The following is a 13,081-nucleotide window of genomic DNA, read 5'->3' on the forward strand; positions in this document are numbered from 1 at the left end:
TCCTAATGTCTTCCTGTTCACAGACAAGTTCCTCACTCTCTTCCTTTCCTGCTGTGCTTCTGCTGAAATACTTCATTCAGTTTTCCAGCATATGGTGGGGAGTAGCCAGAGCTGGTGTGAGGACATGCTTCTGCTGATTAATTCTGCATATAGTATAAAGTGCATGGCAGGAGAGTGACAAAATACAGTGTAATTTTACGTGTCACTGATGATAACCTCATGGATATAGGAAGGCCTGACAATGGTAAGGTTTTAACACCCAATTATTCAAGTGGAGCTATTGGAATATATATTTTGCAATAATATGAACTGATGTACACTACAGTATAGCTTAGCAGTTGTGTTATAGTCATGATTATAACCTACAGGATGTACAGTGCAGGTTCTTTGTATACCTAGCAGAGTCATCCCCGTAGAGTTTTCACTGTGTGCTACTGGAAGAAAGACATATATGGCCTCATTTTATGTAGTGCTTTTCCAGGAGCATTTCTTCTCTTTTGGGGTCTGTAGAAAAATAAATGAGTCTGTGTTCAGCAGTATTCTTGTTTTTATTGTAGTAACGCTGTTAGGCCCTCAGGTAGGCACCACAGTGATACAGTCCCTGCTCCCATAGAGCTTACATGCTAGCTTTCAGAAGTCAGTATGATTATAAACTCTTGTATACATCCCAAATCTATACATAGCATCAGATAAAACTTAACTCTGACTTTGGATTTGATTCTAGTACTTCAAGAAGTCAGCAACTAGATTTCAAAGACCAAAATCAGATATAAGTTGAGTTTGCTGAAAGTATTTCTGACTTCTCTTGCTGCAAGCGCAAACAGAAGCACGTGCTGAAGCTTAAGATTTCAGAAGATTATTTCACTTGTAATGTGCTATTTTAAAAAAGTAAAACTAAAAAAACACAACAAAACAGCCATCCCCTTGCGCATAATACAAAATATACACAATATTTCTAGCATTATTTGCCGCTGTGCCAACTTAAAAGTGCAATAAACTCACCCATTACAACTGAATTAGCCATTTAAGTATTACTTGTAAAAGAAAAATAAGATAGTAACTTGAAGTGGTTAGAATACAAAAACCTTACCCATTACTATGCCTTCCCTTGATTTTGGGAAAAAGTATTATGTCCAGCCTAGGGGGAAAATCCTGGTGTCTGGGACAATATAAAGCCCAGCAAAGACAAGTGAATTGCTACCTTACTGTTAAACTGTTAAATCCCCTAAGACGTTGGGTGTCAGGTATTGACCTCTACCTCACACCAAAGGTGGAAGAAAGAAATCTGGTTGAATGCTTAAATTTCCCTTCCAAGCAGCACCAGAAATGAAAGGTGCTGCCATCTGCTACAATGTGGAATTCCCCCTCTGGTCTGGAGTTCATGACCCTGTTCACGTAGGAGCTTCCCACACAGAAAGGTGTAGGGTTTTGTTTTCTTCCTCACAAGTTTAAATAAGAATTCAGGCAGACAAATCTTTATCTGTACTTTCATAGCATTTGCCCTCAGGGTTTCTAATTACAAGTCAGGAGCTTATTAATCTCTAGCTTTCTACAACTGTTACCTTTTTAAATTAATTTTTTTTTACTTCTTGAGTAATGTTTTGGTCACAAACTCAGTTAATGGCAACAGTGTTGTTTGACAATCAACATAAGAATCTGGATTGTTTTTCAGAATGTTAAAAAGACACTCAAAACATAGCATTTCATAGATACAAAATAAATCCAAAACACTAATAAAACTACACTAAGCATAATCCAGCTGTCAATGCAAGTGAAGCTTTTTTTTTTTTTTTTTTCCAAAGAGGTGGTTGGCTCCTTGCTGATTACCGATTTTAAAAGACAGAATAAAACTTTCAAATGTGCCCAAACCTAGTTTTTTAAGAGTCCCTCAGAACGTAATCTGAACTAGGTGCCTAAGCATAATTACAGTCTAGCTTTGGGGGAAAGGATTCCAAAGAGGTGGTTGGCTCCTTGCTGATTACCGATTTTAAAAGACAGAATAAAACTTTCAAATGTGCCCAAACCTAGTTTTTTAAGAGTCCCTCAGAACGTAATCTGAACTAGGTGCCTAAGCATAATTACAGTCTAGCTTTGGGGGAAAGGAAACATGACTTCAGGTTCTGAATCAGGCACATTAAAATGTTTTACTCTTCAAGTAAATCATCTCAAGTTGGACACAATCTCACTTGCACGGCAGTGTATGTAAGGATAATACGCACATCTTCTGTCACAAGCATAACCGCCAGTCATGAAAGAGAAAGGCAGCCAAAAGGCCAGTTCCCCTGACTGTTACCAGTCTTACAGCATGGGCCTTTTTAAAACTGAGCTTTCTTTAAAACCAGGCGGTGTAATGGCACATGATAAACTTGAGGTGTGTAACCAACACCGTCACCCAAGTGGTGTGCTCAGAGCTCCTTCCAGAGCACTACAGTACTTTACTGTATAAAACATAACTTCATCAAGACATGAACATGTGGGACCAAATAAAATGTGACAGGTAAGGAGGTCATACTGAACTTTGGTCTCCTGGAGGGCACTGAGATGCTAAAGAAACAAGTGCAGTAAACAATTTACAGAGCTTAGATTTCACTGTCCTCTGTATTAACGTGCATCCTTCTTCAATTATAATCCCCTTTAGTTCACTTTATGCTCTTTGTCTTGCAAAATCTTTTGGTAAAGAATTAAAGGCAAGATCTTGATTGTCTTCCCTGTTTATGTCAAAAGCCAAACTGATGTCAGAGGGATTGTGAGCATAAAGACTAGTGTAACAGTAGTGGTAGTGCTTCTCAAGATGAAAACCAATCATAACATTGCAGAGAACACGCTGCAAGTGATTATAAAATTCGTATTTTCTACTCGGACAGAAAGTATGCAGAAGGCAGTTATACATACCATTTGGCAATATTTTCCCAAAACAATGTACTTCAGTAATGTAGTTGTGACCTTAGTGCAAGGAATATGGTGAACTTTTGAACAGTTTGCCCATCCAGCTGTGCTGTAGCACCCAGACATCTTCATACGCAGTTCCCACTTTATAGATTAGTTAAAACAAAGGTTTGCTGGTGCAAATTATTTCTCTAAAACAATAAGGATGGAGCTAGTCAATGAAAAAATGAGTTTTCTCCCAGTGTGGAAGCAGTATTCACCACATTCATCATCAACTTAATAGAAGATGTCCTTTACACATATGGTACTTGTCAACTGAATTATGAACTGATGCTGTTCCACAATAATCAGAAATAAATTGCTCTGTTTCACTTTGCATTGGATCAGGAGACGGGTTTCTGGCACAATGTTACTGTAAACTCCGGACCTGCCAGTTCTAAGGGCTAAGTTTGTTTGAAAGGCAAACTCTTTTAAGAAAAGGCACTATAAATCATTTTTGAAAAAAACCAAACTGTCCTGCAGTTACTCTTATAATAGAGTAGAATCTGTAAAATATTTTAATCTATAAAAAGACACTTTCATTAAAAATGTTTAAATGTTACTAAGCTTTAAGGCACTCCAGCTGAAGAACCAACTGGATCACAACTACTGTTGGTGGCTCAGATCTCCTCTCTTTATCCACATAAATCATCTTCTTCAGTCTTTGTCCTTTGTGAGTTCTGTAATTTCATCGACATCTTCTATATCCTGTGTCATTTTCTCATATTGTCTCTTGAAGAAGCCAAGCTGTGAGAAGTATTAAAATAACACCACATCAGTATCATCAATAGTTCATTTCTCAACTGAGCTAAATAGAGTGATGGTAAGAAACAGACGTGTGCATGCACACAAATACAGTGTTTGATTTGTAGACGGTTCCTAATTCTAAAATGAAAGGAGCTGGACCTTAAAACTCCAGCCTGGTGCAACTAAATGCTGGAACAGCAGTTCTGAGTAGCCAGTTGTTTCTCTGCCAAGACACTGGCAAGCCCTACTACACAAAAAAACTTCTATCTCCCCTTAATCTAGGTATCCTTTGCAAATGACTTTTTGCCCTCGCCCTTCTCTGTTCTATTTTTGTCTGTTCAGTTTATTTCACTCCCACCTTGCTTCTAATTCCCAGCCTTGCCCACTGGGAATATCATGCCAGCTCAGAGCCCAGATGGGGAGTTAGGGAAGGAGGCAGACACTGTCTAAAAGAAAAAAACAAATTCCACAGCCCCCATTTTGAAGCATTGAAAGCTCATTTATCACCTTCAGGTTGCAAATTTCTACAGGGACCCATTTCAAAGTTTTGATTTTTAAAGGCCTTCTTAAATGCTCCCATCAAGGGTGCAATGCCAATGCACTATTGTTCATACCACCAAACTGCATGTGTGATTTTGTCAGCACCAGAGAAGAGAGATTATAAAGAAACTAGCTCAAATGTATTTATCCCTTTCCGCTTACATTTTAAGAATATAAACACCTACTTACTTTCCACAAAACAGCAACCAGTACTAACAGCAAGAGGAGTCCAGCTAGTATGCTGCCAATCACAACACCAACTGGTATCTCAGCTTTCTCATCCGCCTTCATTATTGTAACTGGAATCTGACAGCAGAGGTTGTGCATTAGAGGTTAATGTTAACTTCATATAAAGTAGGATTTGTAAACCAAATACTACACTAATTAAGGATAGCTGGACAGCACACATGCCTGGATCAATGACTGGAACAGATCTTTCACTGGTGTCCACAGGTACCTGGTTGCACCACCACGGCACACAGCAATAAAGGATTAGGAACCATTGTCACCGTTGGCCATATGCAACAAGCAGAGAAGCAGTCTCTCCCTGCCAGCTTTCTCCCCTTCCAGTAACAGGAGGTCTTTCAGAGTTCCCCTAGTGCATGGACACATCATCACTAGGTAAACCAGAGATACTTACATGCAGGCAGCAAACAGCCTGGTGTAGAGCTTAAAACAGACTTCTGCATCAGCTGGAGAAGATCTACTTCCAACCAAGTGCTGTAAGAGTCTGTTACCTGTGGCTGGCAGCTGTAGGAGGCAAAACCAGTCATGGAGGCTGGACACCATCATGCACTCATTGTGTCTGCTGAAATTTCTCCCCTCATGCTGAGCAAGTACCTCTGTCTCATTTGCCTGCTGTTCCTAGCTTGTGGGAAACCAGTAACAGCTTGTTAAATCTGATGTTAACCTGTGTTCTCCTAAGTCAACTGCATGAATTTGCTGTAAGATACGTGGGTCAAACAGTGTTTCTAGCACACCTATGCTTCCTGAACTACAAGGAGCACCACAGAGCTCTCAGAACAGCATACAGTGTCTGGAAGTTAGTTTTCAGGTGATAGTCTATCTGGTTGGATTGAGTATGACCAACTGTATAGTTATGTCTTAGTTGCTCAGGGAGACATTGCTGTAATATTTATGAACTGTCAAATCTTTGGACTTGGTATTGGAACAGTTTAGCATGATGGTTTCTTCCTTCCTGAAACATGATAAATGAAGTCTTGTTGGTTTACTTTCTCAGGGCAGCTTGCTCAGTGAATTTCTCTGGTGTAATTTAATCTTAAGCTTTCTGGGAAACTTGCACTGGACTGGCATCTCAGTGATTTAAGTAATTTCTCCTGGAGGGCTCCAGTGTTGTGCAAGGTGAGGCTGTGTGTATTCATTTCACCAAGGCCCAATGGCTTTGTGTCTTTTCTAACCAAATGGCTGTAATGATGATTATAGCAGGTTAAAGTTCTGTCCTCCAGCTGGCAGTCCTTTCCAACTTGGAAAAAATCTGAAAGCTTTTACACAAAGATACCTAAGCAGCTACCCCACATAGCATCACAAGGCAATATTAACTACACAGCAACCCAGCTCATGCAAACTAAAGAGCCAATCTCATATCTATGTGCAGTTTGCCTAGTAATGTTGTCTCCATTAGATTAACAGTGAAGTAGCACCTTTGGAGAGCCTAACAGTATCCTCCCTGAAGTCAAGCTGTGGTCAGCAAGACACTACGGCTGGGGTTCACATTGTCTAGTGTTATATCTGCAATTTAGTTCCTTGGCTTCCAGTGGAGAAGGATAGGCTCTTTTAAGGGTCTAATTCACCCTGCTTATTCTCAGGATCATCTTTAAGATGAGATTAATTGCATTTCAGAAATACCTGTAATTCCTGTGGCTTAGGTTGTATAGGAAGGCTAACTCTGATGTGGATGACTAAGGTAGATATTAAGTTGGATGAGTCCTACCACCCTTGTCTAAAGTAACAGGGTAAGTAGGCAAATAAACTCAGATTGCTTCTGCACTGTGCTATTCCCAAGGAAGTGTAAAGGGCAAAGACTGGGTATCACTACTGGCCAGCCAAGAAGTATATGTAGTGCTGGGTACTGACTCCATCACTGAGGTGTCAAAGCAAACTGCCTAAGTGTGAGCGTACTTCCACCAGCTGGCACGTTTTCCAAGACTTCTCACAGGCTGAGAGGCTACTGAGTAACTTACCAGGCTGTGAGCCTCACCAAAAGTCACTGTGTTTCTTAAGAGGCCTGTGGATAACTTTCAGGGCCTGTTTAGACACTGCCTCAAAACTGTAGAAGTCCTGCCTGCAGATGTTTCAATGACTGACTGAAGAGTTACCTTTTTTTTGTGAACCGATTTAATCAAGGAGTCTTTTGAATAATTACATTCTGGTTCTCCTGAAGTTGCCCATAGAACTGCTGCTAATGTAAATTTGACAGTATCATGCTCAAACTGTGGAAAAATACCTACTAATACATGGTTTATAAGCTACTTAAAAAGCATGTGCAATTAATTAAAATATTTGCATTTTGCATTAATGAGTTTCATCTCCTAGCAGAAATAATGGCATGCCACAAAGCTGAGGCACTCAGCACACTTCACATACAGGCATGTAATTTTTCTGTAAAAACATGGCATTATTTCCAGAACTACACATATATTCCCTTTGCTTCTTCAGGCACTGGAGGTTTCCCTAAATACAAATGGGGCTACATAGAGGTTCTTCACAAGAAATTCAGTGATCCATGAGAAAACAATGACAAAAAATAGTACTGAATTATTGTCTTATTTCCACATTGAGACAGATAAATCAGAAAGTGCCTTTGTACATACTTAACTGAATTTTCTATTGCCTGTGAATGGGCTATGCTACACATTCTCACAGATATTTGACTCCTTTACTAACTTGCATTTTGGTCTTCAGTGGCCTTAGTTATTTTTATGGATAAAACAGGCTGATAAATCCTGTAGAAATAAATCTAAACTTAATTTTGCAAATGGAAGTGTTCCTTTCTAAATAGGCCAAGAGAACAAGGTATCGTTCTGTTAAAACAGCCCCACGGCACTTGTGTTCATTTTCTAGGTTTGTATATAGCACATGGAAATGTAAAATACTCCACATTCTTTTACAAGATTAAGGTTATTTGCTGGAGACCTAAGCTAAATGTAGGCAACCATCTGCCTATAAACATCAAACCAAATACACTTACAGAAGTAAGACTAAAAGAGATTTGTGAAAGTGTTTCCAAGACCTCATTTATCTACAACAATTAATTCCTTTGAAGAAGGAAGTCCAAATTTTAATATTTTAATTAACAGGAAGCTTTATGAATTTCAGAAGTTCCTAACTGAGTTTTGCTCATAGTTCTCAAACTATTTCAGATCTACAGATTTTAACTGAGTCTGGTTTATATACGATTGGCTGAAATGGAAAAATTGTAGTAACTTAAAGGAGGTTGGATATAGCCAGAAGGAGACATTAGTTCAACATAAATAGATGTCATTAGTGTTTGTAATTTGCTATGTACTCCTAAAGGACATTGAAAAATAAATACTATCACTTTAATACAGTAAAAGTTGGAGAAGCTGAAAATAATATACTTATCTGTCACTTACAGTAAGGATATTCTCTCCAATTATAAATAACTCAGGGTTATGTGTATCGATTTTTGCCTCTGCAGAGAGCTGTAATGTCTGGAAAGTTGACTGAAAGAGAAAATTAAAATAACTGTAAAGCTGCATTACAGGGCCAATCGATTAGAATGTAGACATCCTAAAACAAATCTCTTGCTTTGAAATGAAGACTTCATAACCAGAAAAAAAAATTTACAATATTATGAAAATTAAATTTATCTTTTTATTTGTCCCAAGCTAATGTATCAGTACTCCAGATGGAATTTTGCTCTTTGTACTTACTAGCAATGAAACAGAAGAACTGGCTTTTTTTATTTAACATATAGTTCAAGCAAAACAGGAGGAGTTTATTATATATCCATTATATATCCTGTGGCTAGCAGGGAAGACATGGAGGGTGCGGGGTGGGAAGTAACAGTGAGAAAGGGAGAAACAGCTTAGCCACAAAAGACAGATGGGGATCTATCTCTGGCCTTTGAAAGAAATGGAAACGGAATGTTCTTTCCATTTTTCCCCCCCTCACCTCTATCCAATGCTTCTTTTTTTTTCCCATTTATTTTTTCCTATTACTGTCTGTTCCTCTCCACTGCTCAAATTCTGATTTTGCTTCCTCAGCTTAAAGAAAGATGACAAAAATCTCAAGCTAGTTCCCTTCTGAAGAAACCTTGTGCCAGATCCCATTTCCTCTGTGTATTAGTCAATAGAGGAGGACCATATCTGTGCAGACACTGTCACTTCACTGCTGCTCTTCTCCCTGTCCCATGGGCACAGAGAGCCCCATTTCCTATGGCACCACTGGGAATGACCTCAGGTTCATGAGACCACAGGAGCACTCGCCAGCTAAAACAAAAGCAATGCCTGCTCTGTCACTTTGTCTCCTCAGCCATTTCTCTATGGCAAGGCCAGGTTCATTGGGCTTGACACAGGGACGATGTGCAACCATGGGTCCACAGCAGCCAGTGCACTGACTGTCCCTGCAGCATACAGTTAGTGCACACCTGCACTGTGGCTATCTGCCCAAGTATTCTGTCCAGCACTCCTAAATGTTTAGAAACCTGCCTGAGCAGTATTGATAGCACATTGTTAATTCCTAAACATATCTTTCTTTTGCTTAGCAGGTACTGTTGAGCCTGCTATCCCCTTCTTGGACAATGACTGAGTGTCACTAAATAAAGAGGCTTATTATGTGCATTATTGAGTGGTTACAAGACTATTTGCTCTTAACATTGACAATCAAGTAGAAAATAACAAAATGGGACATGAGAGGAAAACTGTGACGTGATCTTTCCTGCTTATTGTCCAGGGGTAAGCAAATTCCTTCCAGTCACTTCTTTGTGAGGGTAGCAACCTTTTGTTCAGGTCTCCACCTTCTGTTGACCTAACAGCACTCACAAGTGGTCTCAACCCAGCCGATTTGAAAAGTACACATTTTAAAGACAGGCAATTGCTTTCGTTCGCACACTTGCAGAAGTATGTTACATTATCAGCCTGACCTTTTCCTTTTAAGAGCTGAATGCTAAGGCTATGAGGATACTGTGCTCAGCTGTCCTGTGTTGAATTTTGTCAAAACTGTAGTTCCCCTTGAATGCATTTAACAGATGCAGAAAATGTTGTTTGTTGTGTGTTGGTTTGGTTTGGGTTTTTTTTCAGGTGTGAAGATTGCACTATCACAGCATCTTCTTGGCTTTTGTGCTGAACTGAAGGTAATCAGCTCCATTATGCAGCCTCACTGCTTACTTTACTTTTAGAATCAAGTTTTCAATCTGGAAAAACACACACTACTAGGTAAAGTAAAGGTAGGTCTTTCTAGATTGGAAGGTCTCTTTACTGAGCTTTGAAAGATATCAGGAGTTAGAAATATCTGAATACTAGATTATTCATGAAGATGTAGCTGATACTCACAGCAGCAAAGGTTCCATTCCAGATTCGGGTGGACACATTCACCAAGTACTCTCCCTTCAGCATAATGTCTTCCAGTTTGCATGTGATGGTACTGCACTTCACATTCTTACAGTTCTTCCAGGGGAAACAGCAAGGAGAGGCCATAGTATGCATTAAAAATACACTTTAACAAATGTTCTTTTAATATCTGGATTTTTGCCCTTGCCTCTGCCACTGTGTGCATACAAACTCAGTGCTTGCAGGCTGTGAAGAACATGCACCTTAGTGCATACACTACATGTAAGAACACCTGTAGACTGGACTCCTGCACAATGAATGAGGAATGCCACCCCCACCACAGCTATCCCCACAGGTACATCCACGGGCTTAGAGGGATTAGCTCTGTGCCCCTGTCCTGCAGTACGGCATCCCTGAGTCTTACTCACCAGTTCTTTGGAATTTCTGAAGTTCTCTTTTGTGAAGGATGCAGAATGAGGTATTTTCCCTATTTGCAGTGGATTTATTTGAGCTTGACAAACAGGAATGATATTGGAAGACATTATATTCAGAAGTTTATAGTCGTCATTGTAATCTATGTTTCTGCGATAATAGGGTGGCTGTGAAAGGCTAGATTGTCACTTACCTAACACTGGATACTTCAGAAAACTAAGAGACTGTATGGGGTTTTGGTCAGAATTAAATGGCTTTTACAGTAATTTTTCCCCCTACATTGACCTAAAGTGTTTGTACTGATCTAAAAATTCAATTTTTACTATAACCTTCCCATGAACTTGGAAAAAGACCTAGCTGGTGAGTTCCAGAGTCATAAGAAAAGTCAGCAGCTGACTAAAGATAATCGACACCTCCCAAGTAATAGACCAGTGTACTGCTGATGTCGTGGTCATCCCCCTTCCTTTATATGAAGGGACAAGGGGAAAGCACTGCACTGTGAGGGAGGGAACTGGTGTTTATTGTACTGATTAAACCCCCAAAGCACAGCAGTTTACATAATTCAGTTCTTCACCTGATCTGTGGTGACTGCAGTTATGTACATAAGTGGATTGTCTTTGATAGTCAATTCTGGAAGATAGATTTTTACAGATGCCATCTTTACTGGAATACTTCCTGTTGTTACCTGCAAGGCAAGTAACTCACAATTAATTAAGGTAGTTATGCTTACACATGCATAAACTATTTGATATAGCAAGAAAATAAAAAAATGGCTGAGCATGGAAGAACTGGACTTTGCATCAAAAACATTGTTTTTGTCCTAAATGTTTTTTGTCCTAAGGCATTTACAAGGGTAATAATTACATTGTGCCAATGGTAAAGCAGAAAGTGTACTGTATAGCTTCAGGTCCTTGTCTATTTCCTTAGCAAACCTCATATTAACTGCATGAAGTATGTTTTGAAAAGCAAATATTCTGCCACAGCAGGCCTGTTGTTTAGCCCTTGAGAGTAGCAGTTACAGGAATGTAAATGGAACATAATTTAAGTATCTTCCACGTTGCATATTTGGATCTGAGTTTTTCTGAGTTATGTAATAAATGCTGTGATCTGGCTAGTACTTACATCTGGCTAGAGTGCTTAACCCTTGCCAAGCTTCAAGTTTCGAAGTACAAGCCTGCAAAGACTTTTCCATCACACCGAGATAAGACAAATACGGTTTGTGAAAAAACAGTCTAATTTGGCCTAAAGTTAAGCATTAACCATCTTCTAAATGTGTAAATGGTACTGGACTAATCCCTCCCCCAGTCTATTTGTGCAGTAAGTGCAAGTTTCATCCTTTACCTCTTACAGACTGTAAGCATTTACCCCCAGCTATTCAAAGTTGTGGGTTTTTTTTCTTTCTTTACTCATTAAAAAGCATCAGAATCAGATAGTAAAATGCAGGATTTTTTTCAACTGGTTTTGGGACCAGGCTACAGGAAAAGGTAAGACAGCTTCTTGAACCAGAACCAGAAACATTTACTAACCTTAACTGAGAAGTTGAACATGGGCCCAATATCTTCAAAATTATTCACAATGGAGGGAACGTTATGACCAGAGTATACTTCGTAAAAGTTGATGTTGGCAAGCCTAGTTAACAGCCATAAAACAATGCATTTCAATTTGGTAGCTGCTTTGAAAACATGTTACTAGATCTGTCTTCCTGAAACTGGTCAGAAGTACAGTCAGAGGAAAAATTAGGCACTTGTACTGCCGTTTGGTTTTTACAAAGTTCGTTATGCAAATGGTTTACTGAAGCCTGGCACCAGAGTGAGCATGTGAAGGTGAGACAGGAGAGCTGCGTGAGATGCGGGCTCTGCTCAGCCTTCTGCACACCATGGTGTTTCAGTGCCATGCAGCAAGCTCTCCCCCCAGGCACAAACCTCAACCTTCAGCCCTGCAGTGGTCTTCCTCCTCAGAAAGGGACCCTTGACCCTTGGTACATCTGTAACAGCAAATGTCAATGGACTCCAAAGGAGGAGGTGCAGAGTCCTAACACCATAGCCCACAGGCAGGCTTGTTTCCATGCTGCCTGGGTGTGGAAAGACACACAGCACCCTGCCTGGTATGCACAGTACATACTGTGTAACCCTTGGTTGCCTCTGGGACACTTCCTATGGTATTTTTGAGTATCAAAATTTCAAAAGCAACATGAGGGTGTTTGCAACCCACTACAGTTATGTGATGGAATAAAGTGGTATGAGGGCCTGTGTGGATGCTGAGGGTCTCAGCCAGCTGGGACTGTGCTCAAAGGCAATTAAAGCATCCCTAAGTAGTGCATTTCATCTGTGTACTAGCAGGTCCTCTGCTGAGCCATTCCAGAACTGTATCTGCTCTCCATCATTAACTTTCATTAGGAGGCTATTGTGAGCAGTCAAAAACAAGCTGGGAAGCTGGGGAGTGAGTTAACAGGGTGGAGGGGCTGTCATGTTTCTGCGTCGTGAACCCTTTTTTATCCTCCATAGTCCCTCCCATGGGCTGTTTCTTTGAAGGCCCTCCTCACAAGGATTCCTAGGAACATGTGTGTAATGTATTTCCTGCTCTCTTACTGCTCAAATCTCCAGTGCTTCCAGGGTGCACAGCATCAGCTTCCTTCTCCTTGCAGAAGTTACTGGTAAGATTAATTCCCACCTCTTCTAGAAACTCAGGTTAGCAGATTTGCCCTAGATAACTTCACTTCAGCAAAATAACACTTCTTTTTCCACCCTTCTATTTCAAAAGATTGCTGCTCACCTATGTTACCTACCTGAAGAAGGAACTCCCTTCTAAGTGGAGGAGTGTAAAAATGAGGTAACTCCTAATGTGGATTTCCTTTATTTTTAAATCCACTCATCTCCAAGAGTAACTAATCCTTTTCTGGCAGGAGA

At 40.0% G+C, this 13,081-nt stretch overlaps 1 protein-coding gene across 1 annotated transcript in view; it reads right to left on the bottom strand.

Moving 5' to 3' along the window:
* Positions 1-3,582: 3,582 nt before the first annotated feature.
* ITGA2 (integrin, alpha 2 (CD49B, alpha 2 subunit of VLA-2 receptor)) overlaps positions 3,583-13,081 on the bottom strand; it is a 53,164-nt gene continuing 43,665 nt past the window's right edge. The window contains exons 24-30 of the mRNA XM_010008618.1: positions 11,702-11,804; positions 10,739-10,860; positions 10,172-10,265; positions 9,747-9,860; positions 7,827-7,916; positions 4,402-4,518; positions 3,583-3,672 (exon numbers count right to left, since the gene is read on the bottom strand). Of these exons, the coding sequence (XP_010006920.1) occupies positions 3,583-3,672; positions 4,402-4,518; positions 7,827-7,916; positions 9,747-9,860; positions 10,172-10,265; positions 10,739-10,860; positions 11,702-11,804 (730 nt within the window). The remainder of the gene's footprint in view (positions 3,673-4,401; positions 4,519-7,826; positions 7,917-9,746; positions 9,861-10,171; positions 10,266-10,738; positions 10,861-11,701; positions 11,805-13,081) is intronic.

The sequence above is a fragment of the Chaetura pelagica genome, unplaced genomic scaffold (genome assembly GCF_000747805.2).
Source record: "Chaetura pelagica isolate M959 unplaced genomic scaffold, ChaPel_1.0 scaffold382, whole genome shotgun sequence".
NCBI classification, from domain to species: Eukaryota; Metazoa; Chordata; class Aves; order Apodiformes; family Apodidae; genus Chaetura; species Chaetura pelagica.